The 22,156-nt window shown below is 40.0% G+C and overlaps 2 protein-coding genes across 2 annotated transcripts; one reads left to right on the top strand and one right to left on the bottom strand.

Moving 5' to 3' along the window:
- Positions 1 to 85: 85 nt before the first annotated feature.
- On the bottom strand, positions 86 to 1,851 carry LOC134216866 (uncharacterized). The gene is made up of 2 exons (XM_062695649.1): positions 1,045 to 1,851; positions 86 to 981 (listed from the first exon to the last, which is right to left on the bottom strand). Exons 1-2 carry the CDS (start codon positions 1,535 to 1,537, stop codon positions 188 to 190), a joined length of 1,287 nt encoding a protein of 428 aa, XP_062551633.1. The 5' UTR covers positions 1,538 to 1,851; the 3' UTR covers positions 86 to 187.
- Positions 1,852 to 21,501: 19,650 nt separating this feature from the next.
- LOC134209936 (vitelline membrane protein 15a-1) lies at positions 21,502 to 21,789 on the top strand. The gene has a single exon (XM_062685952.1). It carries the CDS (start codon positions 21,502 to 21,504, stop codon positions 21,787 to 21,789), a length of 288 nt encoding a protein of 95 aa, XP_062541936.1.
- The last annotated feature ends 367 nt before the right edge of the window (positions 21,790 to 22,156 follow it).

The raw sequence follows: 22,156 nt of genomic DNA, 5'->3' as shown, positions 1-22,156 counted from the left end.
TCAAAACCGTCATTTCGTCAACAAAACCATCAGTTGTCAGCAATAAAAAAGTAATAACATTTTGTTCGTTTTGAAAGCACAAATCGCCTTATTTATTTCATTCACAAGTGACAATAAATTAAACTGTAAGTGCAGGTCACTTACGGATGGGATGGAGTGAATGGAAGGATGAAGGTGGGGAAGTGGATTATTTTTCATTTTCCACCGTGGTAGAAGGTGCATGAAGGCGAGGAGAACTTGTCGTCGTTGTCATCGCCGCACCGGTGGTGCTGGTCGGCTGAGTGATCACACGCTTTTCTTCCTCAGGTTCATCGTCTGATGCTTTCCGTTGGTTTTTGGTCTCGTCAGCGTCAGCCGCTGGACGTTGAGTGTGGTTGTCGACATTCTGAGTGGTTTGATCCCGATCGGCAGGTACTGTGGGGGCATGTTGGGTGGTCGTGGATGTCGTAGGAAATGCCGAAATCACAGGATGATGTGGAGGTTCTTGATGGTCTTCACTCACTGGAGCCGCGAAAGATGGTGTCGGTTCCATTGACTTGTAGGACGGCTGGTACGGCTGATGGTAAGCTGGTGGAGCTGGGAAATGTGGCCCTGGTTTCTGCTGTTGATAGTATGGGTGCTGACCTGGTTTGTAATACAGGGGTTGATGAACTGCCTCCGGTTGTGTTTGTACCGGTTGATGATGATACAGTGGCTTCGGTTGTGGTAGATATTGTGGCGATGTTGTAGTGTGCATAGGTGGGTTGTAGGTCGGTGGCGTGAACACTGGTGGAGTATAGGGTGGGGGAGGTACCTGGTACGATGGTTGTTCGTGGTATGCTGCAGCTGGAACTTGATGAACAGGAACATGTGGTGTTGGCACTTGATGCGTTGGAGCATGATAGGGTGGCACCTGAGGCGCTGGGACATGAGATACTGGAACATGATGCGCTGGAGTTGGATAAGGCTTTCCGCTGTAGGCTCCACATGGTACTTTGGTCACTGTGGGAGTACATGAAATTAGCAGCTGTTGAGCACATCGTAGTTTTGCTTGAACTTGTTTACGATGTGGAACTACTGGAAGTGGTATGGAGTACGGTGCCGGTGGTGATGGGTAGGGATACATTGATTCATACACGGGAGCAGATCTGTGATCTTTCTTACGACCCTTCACTTCCACTACAGAATTCCGCTGTCGTGCTACGATGTCTTTTTTTAGAGTTTTGTGGGGGTTTGTTTCGTAGGTCGAATATTTTCCACGTCCTTTTTTCTCAGAATAGCTGGGTTTCCGCATTTTCACTTCATACTCACGATCGTCTCTTCGCTTATGAGATTTCGAATAGCCGTATGGCAGTTCATGAACACTGGCTCTCATCTTTCGCTCGATTCGCGGTGCACTGTCTTCTTCTGTTTCCTCTATACTTATTTCACCGTAATCATCTTCATACGAGTCCTCAACAACGTACCGGTTGCGTTTGCTTTTTGATCTTCGATATTCAGGATTATATCCTTCACAAAAAACTAAGATAACCGCTAGCAACACCAAAACAGTCTTCATGGTTCCTTGAGCTTGTCACTCGTTCACTAGAAACTGGTCGAATCTCAACCTATGTGATCTCTTTTAAGCAGTTCATTCAAATCCATTCAAGCTCAACAGCAGTTCCACTAAACACCCTCACAAGATCCGATCTAGGTCGAGTGGTTTCTCACAAAACGAGATTTCCGTAAAACACAAAAGACCTTGGCTTTTGTGATACAATCCTAACTCAGATCACGATCCGTTAGTTGGACCGTCCTTTCGAGCGCGCGCGTCGATGCAAACTCCACTGCAGGTCTTCGATTCCTCGAACGGTGCACTCGGTGGTGCGCTGGTTTTGGTTCGAGCTCCAAAGTGCCACAAACATGGTTCAAAATAACAAAAAATATCGTCAGTGCAACACAGCCAGTCATTCGTTGCCAATAATTTGCATATGAAGCAATTTTTTTCTCGAAGAGCTAGCTGCAAGTTTCATAAGGTATGTATCTTATAAACGTTTCTATCCGTGGGAATCTGATACTCTTTTTCCTGGTTAAAACACTTCTGTTTGAGAAAAGTGATACATGAATGCCAGTCGCGTGCTACAGAAATGTTTTCCTGTGCATCTAATGTTTATCAGCAGGTTGGGGTGGATTGACATAACAGCGATTCTGGAAAAGTGCGTAACCACAACAAAGCGGGTCCGTCTAGTCTACAATGTTTGTCTCAATTAAATTATTGTCTACGATGGTGGTCATTGAATTTCACAACTGTTGCAACTTCTGTGAGGTCTACGCTGAAGATGCAATGCGCAGCCACTTTGCATGGTGACCTGATTTTTGGCCTAGAAGCTCTATGTCACTTATATAAGTTCTAAAGAGATGTTATGAAATTCCATCTTGTTTTGCATTGATGTCGCTTTTTCAAAGCGGTTTATTGGGATGAAATGCGTTTAACGGAATTGATGGCACAAAACTCATCATGTTTCACATCACTCATGGCAATTAATGAAGTAACTCCTTATTGAGATTTGTGAACTCCATTTGATTTATTAAAAAAAATATATGTTGGGAGGGATTTGTATAATGTTTTGCTCACAAGCAGAGGACTATTATTTTAATCCTTCATCGTTAATCAAAGTTTGTTATGTTTAGTCATTAATCATCAATTATAATCAAAATGATCATTTGGTTTATTATTCGTTCATGAACCATAAATACGTACATAAACACGTTGTTATCATTAACAATATGTTTATTGTTTACAAAATATTTCCGATTCATAATACTGGTTTTTACAATTCGTGTTTTTGAGAAAAAACGCCCTACTTTTGGTGTGGAAGACCTAATCATGAAATACAATACCAATAAAAGCATCGTTCCTGAGGTCATTCCATAAAATAGTACAATCTGTAGAAATCATGAATATTCATCGTGAGACAAAAATGCCTCGATATTTAGCAACATTTTTTCGAATAAAACTCTCTGTTATTTTGAATTGAAAAAAAAACATCAAAATAGCCTGCTATGGTATAAAAAGTAAAAAACTACAAACACTAACATGGGACAATTGTGGGTACATGGTGTCTTTGTCAGAAGAGGCTTTTTTTTTTTTTTCAAAAAATCAGTATCTCTAAAGCTGGATCGATCAGGTGGAAGATGACTTGCGGACCCTTCGTAGACTGCGTGGTTGGCGACGTGTAGTCATGGACCGAGCCGAATGGAGAAGACTCTTATATACTGCACAGGCCACTTCGGCCTTAGTCTGAATAAATAATAATAATTGTCTAATCAGAGTTAGATTCTCGAATATTTCTATGAAAGTAGAAACTACGGTAGCATAAAACTAAGATTTGCTATAGAGATAACGCAAAATAGCGGGATGAAAAATAAGCAACAAAATTGTCTTTTTTGTTGCTGACAACATTTTTGAATCCTTGTCATCGGAGATAATAACAAAGCTTGGTTCTCATTTGTCACTTGTTTCGCATGCGCATAAAAAAATGATTCCCCGAATGCGTCACAATAAAGTTAGTAAGTGGAGGAATTGAAACGGTATGCGTAAGGCCGAAAAGCCTCGCTGTGCACCTCGCCTTCTTGTGCCCATCGGATCGTTGTCGAGAACCATTTTCTCCGGATTTCTATCCGACATTGTGGCTACGTGCCCGGCTCATTGCAGTTGTCCGATTTTCGTGGTGTGAACGATGGATGGTTCTCCCAACAGCTGATGCAACTCGTGGTTCTTTAGCCTCTTCCACGTACCGTCCGCCATCTGTATCCATCCATAATTGTACGCTGCATTTTCCTCTCGAAAACTCCAAGCGAACGTTGGTCCTCCACGAGCATCATCCAGGGGTGGCATTGCCCACCTCGACTCGAAACGAGCAAACCATGCAAACTGTCATACGAAAGAGCTGTCGAAAAGAGATGCGCAATGAGGCCCCAGGTTTCGTGTCCGTACAGGACTACCGGTTTAATGAGCGTTTTGTATATAGTCAGTTTGGTACGACGGCGAGCTCTATTCGATCGCACCGATCGAATAGAGCTCGCCGTCGTACCAAAAGACGGAGTCCTATCATGAGTTTCGTCTTCGACATGTTGATGACTAGTCCAAACCTGTTAGCTTCGCTCTTCAGTCTGATGGAGGCTTCCTCCATCTTCTCAAAGTTACGTGCCATAATATCTATGTCGTCAGGGAAACCGAATAGCTGGACGGACTACGTGTTGATCCCTGCCCTCGTATCACGCCATCCAAAGCGATATTGAATAGCAGACACGAAAGACCATCACCAAATAGTGGACCAGTGGTTTCTCGCCTCAACAAAGAAAAAGATCATCACCTTGCCATAACATTCTACGTGTTTCAAAGGGACTTGAGAATTCCCCTGACACTAGAACTATGTATACCACCCGATCCATCGTCGCCTTGATCAACCGTATCAGTTTATCTAGGAATCCGTCTTCGTGCATTAGCTGCCAGAGCTGATCTCGATCGATTGTATCATATGCGGCTTTGAAGTCAATGAATACAGAGAGAAGATATTCCGGTATTTCATATTCATTTCAAGATATTCCGGTATTTCATGGCGATACGTGAGACCTTTGTCGGCAAATATCAAAGCGTTTTTGGAGAAGAACAATCAACAACGGACCAGATGTTTACTCTGCGACAGATCCTTGATAAATTCCGGGAATACAACTGTTTGTGGGTTTTAAGGCAGCGTATGACTCATTGAAACGGAAAGAACTGGTGCATATGATGTTGGAACATGGCTTTTCGGCAAAGCTTATTATGCTGACTCGTGCGACGATGGATGGATCCAAATCGAGCCTCAGAATATCTGGTGAGACATCAGATTCGTTCGTGACGTTAGATGGATTGAAGCAAGCCGATGCGTCTTGCATCTGTTTTTCAACACAAGGCTGGCTGGAAGGAGCAATACGAAGATCTGGTGTGCAAAGAAACGGAGCCATCATCAACAAGTCTTACATGCTCCTTGGTTTTGCGGAAGAGAACATCATCATTGGTGTAGATCGCAGAGCAGTGGAAGAGGCTTTGGTACCTTTTAAACGGGAGTCTGAAAGAATAGGACTGATAATTAACTCTGTCAAAACTAAGTACCAAGTGGCTGGCAGAAAAGTGACAGTTCAAACGGTGCATGGGCCACGCTCGGGGCTGCAGGGACTATGTCCAAGGGCTTTACGACCCCTCCCCATGGCCTCTGCAAGTTAGGGGGTTTGCCTAGGACGTGATGGCTCTGTTAAACCTCTACAAAAAGCTACATGTGTCTCAAAGTGCATAGGAGCCCAGGGAGTGTAAATTGGCATGGGGAGCTTCCCTACATCGGTAGGGCAGTGCGTGTGCTGTTTCAGCAGAGAGCGAGTGATCTGCTTGTGTTGAGGCAGGACTGCTATAGTGCGTCACCACTATTGTCACCTCGAAGCACGACAGAAGTTTGAGTGTGGACTGCGCATGCTGAGGCGTGTCGTAGCGTAGTATCGTTGATTGGTCCCTACATACCGCTATTGACACCTCGAGGCATGCCAGTGGAGTGTTAGGGTGAGCACCCAAATAAGACTCACATGGTACGATTGACATTTGGAGAAGCTGCTTCGGCGGCAGGGTGGTAGTGGGTTGAATCCACACACCCACAGTGAGGCACAAGTGGTGCACGGGAAGTGCCCCTACTCCGGTAGGGTAGCGCGTGGTCTGCCTCGGCAGAAGAGTGTGTGATCGGCCTGTGCTGAGGAAGGAGTGTAGTAGCGGGTAACCGCTATGATCACCCCGTGGCATGGCTGATGTTTGTGCATAGACATTAAGTACAGCCTATCCTCCAGAAGTAATGCTGGAAAGCTGTCCCGGGGGAAATTAGGGTTGGAGCCCAAGGAGGGTTTAATGGGTGAGAGTCCCACACTGAAGTACACTGCCATGTGGTAGGTTAGCAACTACTAAGCGTGTGCTGGGTCAGTACATCAGCATTACTCCTTGTATAAAAAAACGATGGGCCACGCTGGGAGATTAGGAGGAAAAAATTGTGTTCACCTTGAAGATGATATTTTAGGAACAAAGTATCTTCAACAAAGTCAAAGCTAATTATATATGGTTTATTTTGAGGTTTGTTGCAATAGGGTGGACTGGACACACTAGATTTTGAGATACATTTTTTAACTTCTATATTTCTGATGTCAGCATTGTACGATGTTCTAGAAAGCTGTTCCTTATTTAATTTTGAGGCACTTTGCTGAAGAAACCATTGTAGTACGTCGTTTGTATCGTATGTTATGATAATTTCAAATAATAAAGTTAGGGTGACACTAAAAAAATAATATTTTGATTGTAACTTTTTGCTTTTATTTTTCATCGAAGTGACGTCTTCTAAAAGGTTTTGGAGCATAAAAAATGCTCGCTTTGGTTACATAACCGAATATGTACATACTGAGGAGTATTTCAGTCCAAATCCTGACCAAAAATCAAAAACATTTTTTTTAGATATTCCCATATTATTTTTCGTTTTTGCACTCTCAAATAGTAATACTAACTTGCATGGGAACTTTGAAACAATCTTGGATAATTGTAAGCAATGCGGTTGCCAAAACTTCATCATAATTTACATGCCAATTTTATCGCAATTGTCCATATTTTTTTTTACTTTTTATCGTGTTTTTCTGTTTTTTTTTATGATTTTCAAGATGAAATTCAATATAGGTAAACATAATGAGGGTATGTAAAACGTTTTCAAGCATGATTCGATCTAAAATTGTTTTCATATGATCCTTAATGATGATATTAATTGGTAGCTTTTTTCTACTTTTTTTACAATAATATGATTTACAAAATAAAACTTTTGATTAGGTTCCAAACACGATCAAGCAACAACATTTTTAGCATCGGAAAGATTGAAGTTTCCTTAATTAGCTCCACGAAAAACATTTCACGCATCCTCACGCAATCGTGACTTGTTTTTATGTGAATATAGTGAAGTTAAGTGAAGTTAATTTAAGTATTTATGATTTTGAGCGAATAAGTTCACATAAATGGTTGCTTCCAGAAGAGTTGGATTTTGATGAACGATCCAAAAAAAGGATACGCATTTTTCGGATGTAAAAAGTTGTTAAACGGTTGATTTGCACTTCGAATTTATTTGATCTGTTCCAGTGTAATATCGATGCATTATCCAGAGACTTTAACATTATCCGATGACAAATTTATATAGTCGAAGTGAACAAACAAAATACATCTTTTCGGAAAATTTTGTAAGTAATAATTGAAGAATGAAGATTATCATAAAAACCATACTTATTTGGGAGAGTCAGATGTAGGCACCGCACCACTCGTCGGAAGCACGCTGTAGTTCTCAAAGGCAGCGTTGTTGTGCCAAGTGGTGCTCTATCAAATAACAATAACTGACCCCGCCAGTGGTCATATATCACTGCTACATCAATACAAATAGAACGAAAACAAAAAAGAATACGCTTTACTGCTTAATGTATGCATTTAAAGACGACAAATGATTGACATATTTTTTTCCACGCTTTTACACTACGTACTCCTATGTGAGTTGGTGCAAAATTGACTGTTTTTGATACCCCATAATGATTGATTGCATTTAGATCAAATAAACTGGTCCGCCTGATTGCGCTTCTCGACTTCACGGAAGAGCGCATTAGAATAGCATAGCAGATTCGTTGTACTAGAACGTTGAGGAAGAAAACCGTGCTGATGAATCGAAATGAATGGTTTAACAGCAGATAACAGTATTTTATGAACTAATGATTCAAGAAGTTTTCCAACACAACTCCACGGTAAATATTAACTTTGCGCAAGCTTCCAGATTTGTGAATTGGAATAATCGCTGCTGCTCTCCATAGTCCAGGGAACCTCATTTCACTTAACGATCTATTGAAAAGTGAATAACCATGAAGAATTAGCTGTCCCAAGTCTCGTTTTGGTATAAAATCGAAATGTCCCTCCCACAGGTTCACCCGAGGCACTCCATGAGGTTCTGGAAGTGGCCATTTTTTTTTTAATTCTGAAAAATCTGTCCAAGGGTTTGAAGTATGTATTTGGAAATCTTTTCTCGCATTTCTTATTGATGATTTTACCATCCGGGTCTCGCATGGTCCTGGATCATTCATGCAGTCAAGCGTGATTTTTTCTATGGTATTGCACTTTTTACAAGGGTGCGAGTCCCAGAAGGTTAAATACGCTAATAAATTCGTGGTCCGATCGTAATTTAGAAGTGCTTCATGTGGTTCTGATAATGCAGATTATTTCACATATTCATAGCTTCTTCTTTTTCTCATTGTCATTACATCCCCCCATTGCTGCCTCGCCTCCACAGTTATTAACTGCGAGGTTTCTAAGCCAAGGTACCATTTTTGCATTCGTATATATTATGAGGCTAACACGATGATACTTTTATGCCCACGGAAATCGAAACAATTTCCAATAGAACCCAGCCACCCTCAGCATCGTCTTGCTTTGTAGGGCAGGAGGGCACCTCAGTTCATAGCTTCACGCTGTGCAAAGAATATGACGAGCACTAGGAAGATCTCCGCTGGGATAAAAAAAACACGAACTGTCCTAAAAAGTCAATGCCGTTATAAATTTAGAAAGTGCATATTGGTCAAACGGTTAAATAAAGATGTGGATAGAGTGGCTGCTGGAACGGTAGTTACCGACTTTGATCGGACAGAGTGTTGTGAAACTTAACCGGAATATGTGTTGAGCATAATTTAAAATTAAAACACATCAATAAAGTTTTAAAAAACTTAACCAGAATTTCTTCTTCTTCTTCTTCTTATTGGCATTACATCCCCCACTGCGACATTGCTGCCTCGCTCAATTTATTTATCAACAACGAGATTTCTAAGCCAAGTTACCATTTTTGCATTCGTATAGTATGAGACTAACACGATGATACTTTTATGCCGTTTTTTATAAAGTCGAAAAAATTTCTGACCCGAAAATTTCCAAGACCGGACAGGGAATCGAACCCAGCCACCTTCAGCATGGTTTTACTTTGTAGCCGCGCATCTTATTGCACGGCTAAGGAAGGCCCCGATATTTCTCTGGGACTAACACTAAATAGAGGGTCTCCAGTAGCCTTGCAAGCAAAGGCGTAGGATTGCCAATCCGGAGAAGGCGGGTTCGATTCTCGGTCCGGTCTAGGATGTTTTCGGGTTGGAAACTTTCTCGACACCCTGGGCATAGTGTATCCATTATTCACAAGATACATACTCATGCAATGGCGGGCACACATCATTCCGTGCCGATAGTTCGAACGAGCCAGACGTGTGTGCTGTGTCTCATCGCGGATTGTGTTCGGTAGTGAAAAGGCTATTGTGTGGTGTGCTCCTACCTACGGATCCAAGGCGATCGCTGTCGGCGAGTGAAGTAGCTGCTTCTGGCGAGGCCAGTGAAGCAGGCTATTGTTACTGCTGCTACCTACAGCAGCAGAGGCAGATAAGTAGAAACGTTTTTATTGTTCTACCATCTGCTTGATTCGGAGAGGGACTAATAGATTAAATAAAATTAGTTTTTTTTTCTGATTAGCTATTAGTCTTAAGTTAGCATAAGCAAAATCATTCTTCCACCTTGCGGGGTGAGAATGGAGGCAGATACTATGGAAGGCAATGTGCCTTCAAAAGATGCAGGGCGCACACGATTGTACCATGCGGCTTCGCCTGGGCCTTGGGTTGTTTACTTTCGGCAGAAAGTGAAGAGCCTAGATTTCCTGGGCATAAAACGAGATTTGACGCGTCGTTTTACGAAGCTTGAATTCAATCAAATCAACAGAAACAAACTACGCATCACCGCACCTACATACCAGGTGGCGAATGAAATTGCGAAAGACAGGGCGTACAATGTTGAATATATGGTTTATGTCCCCTCGCGGGAGGTCGAGATAGAAGGCGTAATCAACGCAGCGAGCTTGACTTGCAAGGATGTGCTTGCAGGGAAAGGTCGCCTAAAGAATGCCCTGCAATCTACCGTGGATATTCTGGACTGCAAGGAATTGCATTCAGCAGCCATGGTAGATGGTAAAAAGGTTTATTCCAAATCAGGCTCGCTTCGGGTGACGTTCGCCGGTTCGATGCTTCCAAAATATGTCGATATAGAAAATATGTTGTTTCCAGTGCGTCTTTTTGTGCCAAGGGTATTTAACTGTACCAATTGCAAACAACTTGGTCACACTGCCGAGTTTTGTGACAACAAACCACGTTGTGGCAAATGTTCAGAAAGGCATCGGGAGGAGCCCTGCCAAAAACAAGTAACAAAATGTGCTTATTGTGGTTTGAATTCACCCCATGGTTTGCAAGAATGCCCGGTGTTCAAAATGCGCACCCAAAAAGTGGAGCGCTCGTTGGTACAGCGCTCCAAGCAGTCGTATGCGGAAATGGTTAAGTCGCAAGACACATCCGCTACAGCCACTGCATCGACTGCTATTTCAGCCACCGTTCGTGTAAGTGATTATTATGATTCCATCTCCATTGATGAATTGGACTCTGACGCAGCCGATATGGATGATTCTGCGGAGGTACACGTGCCCGAAAAGAGGAAGCAACCGTCTTCCCCGGGATCGCGCCGTAAGAGAACAAAAGTCATCCATAAAAGCTTGCCAAAATCTGAAGGTAATGGGGGTTTATTTAAAATCCCGAAGCAATCTGTCCCTACTGCTTCTTTTGATCCTAGTTGCAGTAAGGCATTCCCGCCATTGCCTAAATCCGATGTTTCGAAGAAACATCCGGCTAGGAGAATCAACGAAAGAAAAAAACAAATTCGCACTTCTAGAAAAAGTATTCCGTCCACGCGAGGATTGATCTCCTTTAAGGACCTTGTGGACCGTTTTTTGAATTTGTTCAATATTCCGAATTCATTGAGGCCAATCATTGACCTCTTTATACCAACAGTAGAAAGTTATCTGAAGCAATTGACTGTTTCATGGCCCCTTCTTGCAGGAATTGTATCTTTCGATGGATAATACGGCCAATACCCAAGATACAATCACTGTGCTGCAGTGGAACTGTCACAGTCTGAAAAATAAATTAGACGTGTTCAAGTTTTTGATTCGCAATTCCGATTGCGATATATTTGCGCTCTGTGAAACATGGCTTTCTTCTGAAGATGAAATCAACTTCCACGATTTTAACATTATTCGCCAAGATCGGGATGATCATTATGGTGGCGTTCTTTTGGGGATCAAAAAATGCTACTCCTTCTACAGAATTCCCATTCCGACTGTTCCCGGCTTAGAAATCGTCGCATGCCAAGTAAATGTGAAGAATAAAGATCTTTGCATAGCTTCAGTGTACATTCCTCCAAATGCCTCTATTAATCGTCGACATTTTTGGAGCGCAGTCTCCTCCTATCATCTCCAGTATTGATATTGGGTGATATGAACGCACATGGTATTGGATGGGGCGAAACGTATGACGATTATAGAGCGCCTATTTTCTATGATTTGTGTGACGATTTCAATTTGAATATTTTGAACACTGGTGAAGTAACTCGAATAGGACCAAATGGTCAACAAAGCCGTATTGATCTGTCTTTATGTTCAAATTCACTATCGTTAGATTGCACGTGGAAGGTTATCCAAGATCCCCACGGTAGTGACCATATGCCGATAGTTACTACAATTAAAAGTAGCTATCAACAATCTGAGCCAGTTAATGTTCCTTTCGACCTCACGAAGAACATTGACTGGCAAAAATTTGCATCGGCGGTAAATATTGGTATTGAATCAACTGATGTTCTTCCACCGCTGGATGAATATCGATTCCTTACCGAATTAATTAAAAAAAGCGCACTAGAAGCTCAGGAACGACCCGTTCCAAGTACATCCGTCATAAGAAGACCAGCCACTCCTGGATGGGATGATGAATGTACTAAGTTGTATTCTGAGAAATCTGATGCCTTCAAGGCTTTCCGTAAATACGGAAGGTCTGAGCTTTTCGAAGAGTATTTGAGACTTGAAAGAAAGCTCAAAAATCTTCTCAAGGCTAAAAAACGTAGCTACTGGCGACGTTTTGTCGAGGGACTATCGCGAGAAACCTCAATGACAACACTTTGGAAAACGGCCCGCAACATGCGGAACCGCACTTCCACCAACGAGAGTGAAGAATACTCCAATCGATGGATATTCAACTTCGCAAAAAAGTCTGTCCTGATTCCGTACCAGCATTTCGAGAATCAATCATTGATCCCGGATCTTTGGGTGGACCATTCCCAATGCTGAAACTATCCATGTCTTTTCTTTCGTCGAATAACTCTGCTTCGGGATGCGATAACATCAAATTTAATCTTCTTAAAAACCTCCCAGATATCGCAAAAAGACGATTACTTGACCTGTACAACTGCTCAATGAAGTACAACATAGTGCCACCTGAATGGCGACAGGCCAAAGTAATAGCTATTCAGAAGACTGGAAAAAAGCGTTTGACCACAATTCATACCGACAGATTGCCATGCTATCATGCATGAGGAAACTATTGGAGAAAATGATCTATTCAAGAATCGACCATTGGGTCGAACATAACGCATTACTGTCAAATACTCAGTTTGGATTTCGAAAAGGTAAAGGAACAAACGATTGTCTAGCGTTGCTTTCTTCAGATATACAACTGGCCTTTGCGCACAAGGAGCAATTGGCTTCAGTTTTCTTGGATATTAAGGGCGCTTTTGATTCTGTTTCCATAGAAGTACTGTCGGAAAATCTGCACAGTAATGGGCTGCCCGTATTTTAAATAATTTCTTGTACAATTTGTTGTCAGAAAAACAAATGAACTTCACACTCGGCACTCTGACAACTTCCAGAAATAGTTACATGGGCCTTCCCCAAGGTTCATGTTTAAGTCCCTTGCTTTATAATTTCTATGTCAAAGATATTGACAATTGTTTGGAAGGACAATGCACGCTCAGACAACTTGCAGATGATGCCGTGGTCTCTCTAAGAGGCCCATGTGCAGCTGTCTTGCAAGGACCATTGCAAAGTACCCTGGATAATCTGACTGTTTGGGCCAGACATCTAGGGATCGAGTTTTCACCGCAAAAAACTCAGTTGGTTGTGTTTACTAAGAAGCGGTATCCTGCTCAACTGAAACTCAAGCTGTTGAATGATGACATCAACCAATCTTTATCTTCTAAATACCTTGGGGTCGTGTTTGATTCCAAATGTACCTGGAAACTCCACATTGAGTATTTGATACAAAAATGCCGGAAAAGGATCAATTTTCTACGTTCTATCTCCGGAACATGGTGGGGTGCTCACCCGGAAGACCTCATCAAACTCTATAGAACGACTATTCTCTCTGTTTTAGAGTATGGCTCCTTCTGCTTCCTCTCAGCAGCTGATTGCCACCTGATCAAATTGGAACGAATTCAGTATCGTTGTTTGCGTATTGCCCTTGGCTGCATGCATTCAACGCATAACATGAGCCTGGAGGTGCTTGCTGGAGTCACTCCTTTAAAGCACCGTTACTGGGAGCTCTCACTTAGAATACTCATCAAATGTGGGACAAGTAACACACTTGTCTTACATAACTTCGATAATATGCTTGAACTAACTTGTCGTTCAAGATTCCTGAGAGTTTATCTCAACTACATATCATCAGATCTTTGTCTTCCGTGTTATAATCCATCTCGAGTTCACTTCACCAACGACAGTTCCTCAATTGTATACGATCTGTCCATGAAACATGCTATTCAAGGTATACCAGATCATCTTCGACAAATATATATTCCCTCACTTTTTTCTGAAAAATATGAACATGTCAATTGCAACAACAGATATTTCACTGATGGTTCTCGCATCAACGGATCCACTGGCTTCGGTGTTTTCAATGTGACTTCAACCACCTTCCAAAACTTCAAGAACCGTGTTCGGTGTATGTTGCTGAGCTGGCAGCAATTAATTTCGCTTTGGGGATTTCCAATCAGCCCATAGACCATTATTTCATCTTCTCGGATAGTCTTAATTCTATCGAGGCACTCCGGTCGATAAAACCTGTTAAACCATCTTACTTTCTTACAAATATAAGAGAGCAGATGCGTGTTTTGGTCGAAAGATCATTCAAGATTACCTTTGTTTGGGTCCCTTCTCACTGCTCAATCTACGGCAATGAGAAGGCAAAGGTGGGCACACAGGAAGGTGAGGTTTATGATAGACAATTCTCGAGCAACGAGTTTTTCCCATTAGTCCGTCAGAGTACTCTTCAAAGTTGGCAAAGAAATTGGACACACAACGAACTTGGACGGTGGCTATTTTCCATAGTTCCTAAAGTTTCTGGGCGAGCGTGGTTCAGAGGTGAGGACTTAAGTCGAGGCTTCATTCGCGTGATGTCGAGACTTATGTCCAATCACTATTCACTAAACGCACATTTGTACAGAATAAACCTTGTCGATAGCAACTTATGTAGGTGCGGTGCCGGTTATGATGACATCGATCACGTAGTTTGGTTCTGCTCGGAAAATGACGCCTCCAGAGAGCTCCAGGAAAATACGAGGAGTTTTGGGAGATCGTGATGTTGTCTATATGCAGGCCATTTATAGTTTTCTTTGTTCTTCTGACATCAAAATCTAATATTTTGTTATTTTTTTTCTCTTTCTTCAAAGTTTTTTTTTTAAGTCTCTGCTTTTCTGTTCAGTAGAGCTTCGTAGCTCTGGCCATCCGGAAGATGCTCTCAGTCGAACCATTCCTCGAGCACGACGACACGCCACATCGTCCCTGACGCCAAATGCCCGGATGAGAAGCTGAAATCTCCTGATCCCAAATCCTAAGCCCCGTCCATCCTTAAACATTGTAAACTAACCTCGAGTCACCACGAGTACGCTGGCTTCTATCCCTCTCTTACTAACTGTACAATAAAATGATATTGATTGTATATATCACAAAGAACCATGGCTCCGTAAAGTGTTATACACGCCTGAGCCTACCAAATAAACGAACTTGGAAAAAAAAAAAAATGGCGGTCATAGAAAAGCATGCAATCAAAAACTGAAGAAACGCAAATACTATGTTGAAAAGCTGGCCAAGTTACAGTAGGAATGTAGAGCCATTGAAGAAGAAATAGAGGCACACGTGCACAAACGATCCGGTTTCACGTAACTATCCGGTACATCGTGCTGGGAACGATGCGATCTCTACCTAGGGTGACCATATGACATTTTTCCTAAGGAGGACATTTCACCGGAATCGTAGCGAAAAAGGAGGACATTTGGTTAAAAAGGAGGACATAAAAAACATCGATCGAATTTTAGTTTTAAGTATGAATCATATTTTTTTGAATTTTCCACATTAAAGTCTATTGGAAGAAGTTTTTGTGAATCGAAATAATTACGACATCTTCTTCTACTTCATTAACATAACAGATAACTTTATTAACTCAAGATGGAACATTTCCGACTCTCTAGTTAGACTATCAGCACCATCTTTATAATGTGGGTATTTTAGCTTCAACTAATAACTAAATTAGCAGTGAACAAATGTTGAATATTAATATGCTGGCGCTTTCAGCGATATTTCACAAGATTTAAAAAAGAAAAGTTCATTGTTTACAATTCTGAACATTTAGCAATAGATAACCTACCGAACGTTAGGTTCTATTAGAACTGAACACAGGATGCATTATAGGCCAGAGGAATTTTTTTTAAATTTTTTTTGAAAGTTCTCAACAGTGGAAACTCAAAACGGTTTACTAAACCGAGTTCAGATTAGTTTTAGAAATTTTAATTCCATCCAAAGCATGGCATGGTGGCTGAGGCTCTATATACAAGAAACATACCATGCGAGGCGGCTAAAAGGCAATTCGATCGGTCTTTGCTCGTAGCTTTGAGAAGCATATGCATTTTTTTCTAACCCATGTCTCTCAATTCCGATTTTTTTTGAGAAGCATATGCATTTTTTCTAACCCATTTTGCTCAATTCCGATTTTTCTGATATCATCGACACCTGATTACTGTAACTCAAGCCTTTTATTTTCGATTTTTACAATAATTCTATTCCAAAACTTGTGCAACGTTTTGTTTGTGAATGGTTCTCTGTTGTATTATTGTTTGTTGAATTAGAATTTCTTCAGAAATTGTTATTAATGCAACTGTTTTCTCTATCAAAAAGGAGGACATTTTAGCACAAAAGGAGGACTTCTGATTTTTAATGAAAAAGGAGGACATGTCCTCCTTTAGGATACCATATGGTCACCCTATCTCTACCCTTTAGTTAGGATCGAAGATTGTGGCGTCAATTTTGGGCCATGAAGCCAAAACACAAACAGTTTCATAGGGGAACGGTTTTGCACTTCATCTCATAGCTCCCATTTCCATCCCATCAAAAACAAAGCAATGAAAAGGTATTTGATTTGTTATTTATTTTTGTGAGTTTGTTCAGCAGTGAACACGCATGTCAGCAAAAAGAAGCGACAAGATTGGTGCTGTATTTCTCTGTTTTGCGATGAGATGAATATATGTTCAGTGAGATGGAAAACGGAACAGTTCCCCTATAATGTTGTGAATAAAAAAATTAAAAATACTCTCCATAATCAATTTGTTTTTACAAGCAATCAATGGGCAGTGGGCAGACACTTTATCTCATAGCTCCCATCTCATCTCATCAAAAACAAAGCAATGATAAGGAATTTTATTTGTTTCTTATTTTTGTGATTTTTTTTCCAGCAGTGGTATCTTAGCAAAAAGAAGCGGCGAGATTGGTGCTGTATTTATTTGTTTTGCGACGAGATGAATATATGTTCAGTGAGATGGAAAGCGGAACAGTTCCCATAGCAAAATATAAAACCCAGATTAATCCACCTACAGTGAGATTTTGACCCTTCCTTAGTTATAAAGAAAAACATTTCCAGACTCCAGTATTTAAAACGAGATAAAACTACTCAGCTTCCCACGGCGATTTACCGTGAAAGTGACAAAATAATTGCCTACCCAAAGGCGGATGTCATGAGTTGAGTGACAACTCAACGAATGATAACGTGCTGCCTATCTATAAGGCGCTCGTCGGATTGAATAACTATTGTGACATGATTAGTAACTATCGTAACGCTGGTTGCTTATATTGTACTCGTAATTTCCAGAGACCTCCATATTAATTTATCCAGAACTAACTAAATCAGTCATTGATCTGAGCGAAACTCAATAGCGTTCAATAATAACATATATTTCGTCTTATGGATGCCACGGTTCCCCGGTAGACCGTTATTATAAAATAAAAATGTCCATCAAAACCAAGTACAAGGCTCGATTCCTGTGGTAATTGTGCACCTCTGGACCAATCTTTAAAAAAATCCCTAGGATGAATCTCGAGAAATCTTGATTTGAAGTTTTAGTTAAGAAATTTCAAAAGAATCCAAATAAGAATCCAAAAATATCACCAAAAACCCTGATTAATCCACCTAGATAGATGTCCTTCAATTCTTCTTGTACCTGCTGGGTCGGAAGTAACCATTAGCTTTGTAGGGTTGCTATCCGGCATTCTTGAAATATGCCCTGCCCATCGTACCCTTCCAGCTTTAGCTACCTTCTGGGTACTGGGTTCGCCGTAGAGCTGGGCGAGCTCTTGTTTCATCCTTCGTTGCCACAGCACCATTCTCTTGCATAACACCAAAGATGGCCCTAAGCACGCGTTGCCGTTATTAGAACCATAAATATTTACAACTGACTTATCTTATCTTAAGTATGTTTTTGTATGGCTAACTTGCTCGAGTTAAGTATAAGTGTTGCTTGCCATGTTTAATAGAATGAGAAGTAAAAATTATTTTAAATTAGGGTTTATGTTTATAATGGAGAGCAGTAAGACCAGAGTTCGTGTAGAATAATAGTAGTTATAATCTGTTATACTCGATCACAGCACTTATTACCCAATCTTTGCTGCTAAATCTCGTCAAAGTTCTAATCAACGGACTAGAAAAAGCATGTTTGATATGTAAGCCAAGACCTATTTCGGTACCTCTACAGAACTCTGAAACATGATAATTCAAGATATGGTACTTTGACGTGAATGGAAGCTGCGGCTTTTTCTAGCTGATAGCAAAGCCATCATTTGCTTCCTCAAAACGATGCTCGAGTTTCAAAGAGCTGTATCTTGCGTACGCTTTTTTGAAATCATTCAGAACCTGCTGATTGAAATAATAATTAGAAAATTGTTAATGTTTAAGCAGAGTAACTTACCGTGACGTAATCCGAAAGATCGGGATTCTAGGAACTCTATGCAATTTGTTGATGCCTCATCTGTACTTGGTTTACCCATAAATTTACTCAACATGCCGCTTCTTGAGCAGCTTTAAAATCGTATTAACAATACCGAACTAGATGTGTAGTGGCGGAGATAAGCTAAAGTTCATTTTGTTTCTTTATTAAAGTATTTTTAAAAGTTCAAAAATATAATACTTTATCTTCGTCGTAGCCGAAAACCCAAAAGAATATGCACAAAGCTTGTAAAATTCTTTCTTTCTCTTGTGCATTTTCCCTGATGTTTTCCTTGGTTCTCGAGATCTCATTCTATATGCCGAGCTCACTGTTGAAAATCGTAGCTTTTCCTTACCGCCATCTTTGGAGTCATACCAGTCCGATGATCCTTTTGCGGGGAAATCTCAGAATTTGATAAAGCTCAGTCAATTCAATCAAAAACTTTAAACAAATCTTTAAGCTGTTGGTTTTTTCATCAATTTCTTTCGTACTCCAATCTTTTCTTCTGATGCTCAAATACATTTGTGAATTCAATAAAAAACACAAACTTTAATCTGAATGGCATTCAACAAATAATCTGCAGTCTGCACGTGAATTCATGAATGGTTCTGAACGAGAGGTAGCATTCTTGAAGATAGACGGGTTCAAGCCATACAAAAAACATACTTAAGTCAGTTTGGTGAGCTTAATCAGTTGTAAAAAAAATTATAATTGTAATAAAGGCAACAAATGCAAACTGTTTGAAAACAACTTGGACAAACTTTTTGGACGGCTTTGAAGGTATTTTGGGGATATTATTGAATTAAAATATAGATTCTTTTGAAATCTCTTAATTTAAAACTTCAAATCAAGATTTCTCGAAATTCCGTCTAGGGATTTTTTTAAAAATTGGTCCAGAGGTGTAGAATTACCTCAGGAATCGAGCCCTGTACTTGGTTTTGATGGACATTTTTATTTTATAATAACGGTCTACCGGCGCACCGTGGATGCCTAATTTGGTAAAACTAAACTTGTTCAATACCTTAAAAATGAGCGAGATTTTTATGGTAGTAAATTTCAAAATTTGCACACATACGCACATATACATGCATACAAGTGATCTATTAGTATCTCAAAACATGCTAACATTTGCTATCTAGCTTCCATTGAAGAAATTTTTGAAATCCTTTTCAATTTTTACGTTTTTGCTTTTCTGAGAAGATTTTTTTTGTACATGCTTCTATATGTTCCTCAATTAAAATCATTTGTTTCTTTGAAACGAATCAGAAAAATAGGCATAATTCCATAATAGGCATAATAGGCATTCATATCATTTGTTACAATTATATTTTCAATGTCAAAGTGAATTTGTTTCAAATACCATACATTTTATTAATAATTCATTAGATTTCTTGATAGATTAAAACGTAACACACCTGCGTAACGCATACAAAGCATATAGGCGTAACTAGAGTCTCGGTTTAGGGGGGGCCATGGCACCAGCTGGTGGGATGTTATTTTCAAAGGCGATTTAAAACACTGTGCGCATGGATTGCAATAGAAATTGTTTGACTAAGTTTATCGCTCATTCGTCCTAGAACTAACATAAAAAAAAATCGCGAATAATACAATTGATTTCCAATGATGCAGTGATTGCTTCAAAACGCTGTGTCTGTGTCAACTTGTCTTCTCCATGTTACTAAATGTGGATAAGTGTGTAATCCAATATTTAAGAATCTTCTTCGAATTATCTATAAATGAAATTCGATGTGAGTATATTTCTGAAAGTTTTCAAGGATTTCCATGATTACTTAATGCATAAAGATCTCGATTTTTTTGAAACTTGAAATTTTTGAAACTCTTTTGATGTGGAATAAATTCCACGAAATTTTGTCATAATCAATATAAGTATTCATGCAATTCCAAAATGTATGCTATGTGCTGAAATAGTTAAGTACCGATGAACACAAATTTGGAATTCTAAAGTGATTTTTATGAGTCATAAATTCCATGAGTCATAAAATAGAGACCTGAGAAGCAACCAAATCGATCTGAATTGTGCTGCAAAAGAAATGTTTTCTGATACGAACTGGTTTCTAAATCTATTTTTTTTCTCCTAAAAAACAAATTCTAACTAAAGCAGGCACAAAAGAGTTTTCCGATGATCCTTTTGAGGATTATAAAAATATTTCTTTAATGCAATCTCTGTTGTGAGTGCGAAAGTTACCTTTTGTTTTGTTAGTTTTGTCCTAATACTTTCAATGGAATGCGTTGTTGATTTTTCTGTCATTGTAACAAAGATTCTTAAGTTTTATAATTTTATATCTTTCTGTGCCAGAATTATATAGCGAGAGCAAAAAGCTCCATAGGAATTTGATCAACTGTTTTGCGGCATACCTTGCGATTAACTAGAAGATTTTCGAAAGAATGGTCGTTCGAAATTTCATTGACCAGATTTGTGTACATGTGCTCATTTTGATGTAGTTGCTTCAGTCTTTCTTGAAGCGGATGGTAGTTTAATAGAACAGAAATATTTATATCTTAATACAATTATGTTTTTATGTTTCTGCGACCAGGATACTAGTCAAACAAATGCAGAACAAATTTATTATTTTAAGCTAGCAACTGAATTAGAAGCGGCATTGATTTTAGCTTAAAAATCGAGAAAATGTTCCCGGGGGTCCAACTGAAATATTTCGATGCTTTGCTGAACAAATGGTCATAGATGTTATAACGCAACAAAAAATATGTTTATAGAATTCATAATCAAAATTAAGAAATACGTAGGAAACATGTAAATGAAATAAAAACTGACTAAGTTGGAATTACTTTTCAAAATTTTCTGGGGGGGGGGGGGCACAAGTAGGTCTGGAGGGGGCCAGGGCCCCCCGCCCCCCCTTATTTACGCCAATGATTGTCGAACATCTATTTAGTTTTCGAACGGTAACTTTGCTATGACGAACTACATAGCATCAACCACAATGCAATGCACTTCTACTAGGTATTACGGAGAAAAAAACAGAGTTTACATTTTGAATAATATGCGGAAATCAGTGACGCGTGCCAACTTCAAGAAACATATATTTATTTATTTAAGTATAAAAACAGCCTAATATTGCATTGTAAACATGCATAAACAAACATGAAAATCAAACAATTGTATCAAATACAAATCAGTAAACCATCACGTAGAACGCACAGCTTTGATTAATGTGTTGTATTTACTTTGGTGATCACTATAAAACATGTAGCTGCTGCAAGTGTTATTCAAGTCAGCTTCTGAAGACGCTCCATATTAGTCAACTAAAATCAAGGAATCAACCATACTCAAAATGAAAACTGTCGGCGTTATTGCGTCTATCGTAATGATCATCTCCGTTGTCGCGGCGCTTCCCAAAGCATACCACGGTCATCATGGCCATGCTCACGCTGCACCAGCCGTTGAGTACACTTTCGATGCCAAGCTTCCACAAGTCAAATGCGGCCACAAGCTGCTGATCGCTTGCAATCCCCATCACTCGGTAGTGCCGTGCAATGCTGCTGCGGCCCATGCTCCGGCTCCGGCGTACCATCATGCTCCGGCTCCAGCTCATCATCATGCTCCTGCTCACTATCGTTAAAAGAACCAGACTCGAAATCATATGAAATTTGGCATGTTTGAGGAAAAAAAAGAAAATCGTTTACTGTTAATAAGTTTTCAATGTTTTCATTAATAAACGTATTTATCAAGCTTAACTAGGGTAGAATACGGCATTGGCAGGGTGCGACAGTTGTTGGCACCCTCAACAATATTTGCGTTTTCCAGCAAACATACACTATTTATGAACATAATTTTGATTCAATCACACAATTTCAAGTCTAAGCTTTCATTTGAATAAGTTGTTTGTGTAATAGTAGCAAGATTTGATGAGTTAATCACCGAAACAAATTTGCACTTACGAAATCCTTGCCGTTATTGCATTGCCAAAGAAAGCAACGCACGAAAAG

Source organism: Armigeres subalbatus, chromosome 2, assembly GCF_024139115.2.
Source record: "Armigeres subalbatus isolate Guangzhou_Male chromosome 2, GZ_Asu_2, whole genome shotgun sequence".
Taxonomy (NCBI): Eukaryota; Metazoa; Arthropoda; class Insecta; order Diptera; family Culicidae; genus Armigeres; species Armigeres subalbatus.
This window is presented reverse-complemented; position numbering and strand designations above follow the sequence as displayed.

Coding starts and splice junctions, on each gene's coding strand:
- LOC134209936 (XM_062685952.1), top strand. CDS start 21,502: ATGAAAACTGTCGGCGTTATTGCGTCTATCGTAATGATCATCTCCGTT.
- LOC134216866 (XM_062695649.1), bottom strand. CDS start 1,537: ATGAAGACTGTTTTGGTGTTGCTAGCGGTTATCTTAGTTTTTTGTGAA. Junction 982..1,044: donor ACTTCCAGTAGTTCCACATC/GTAAACAAGTTC, acceptor GTACTCCCACAG/TGACCAAAGTACCATGTGGA.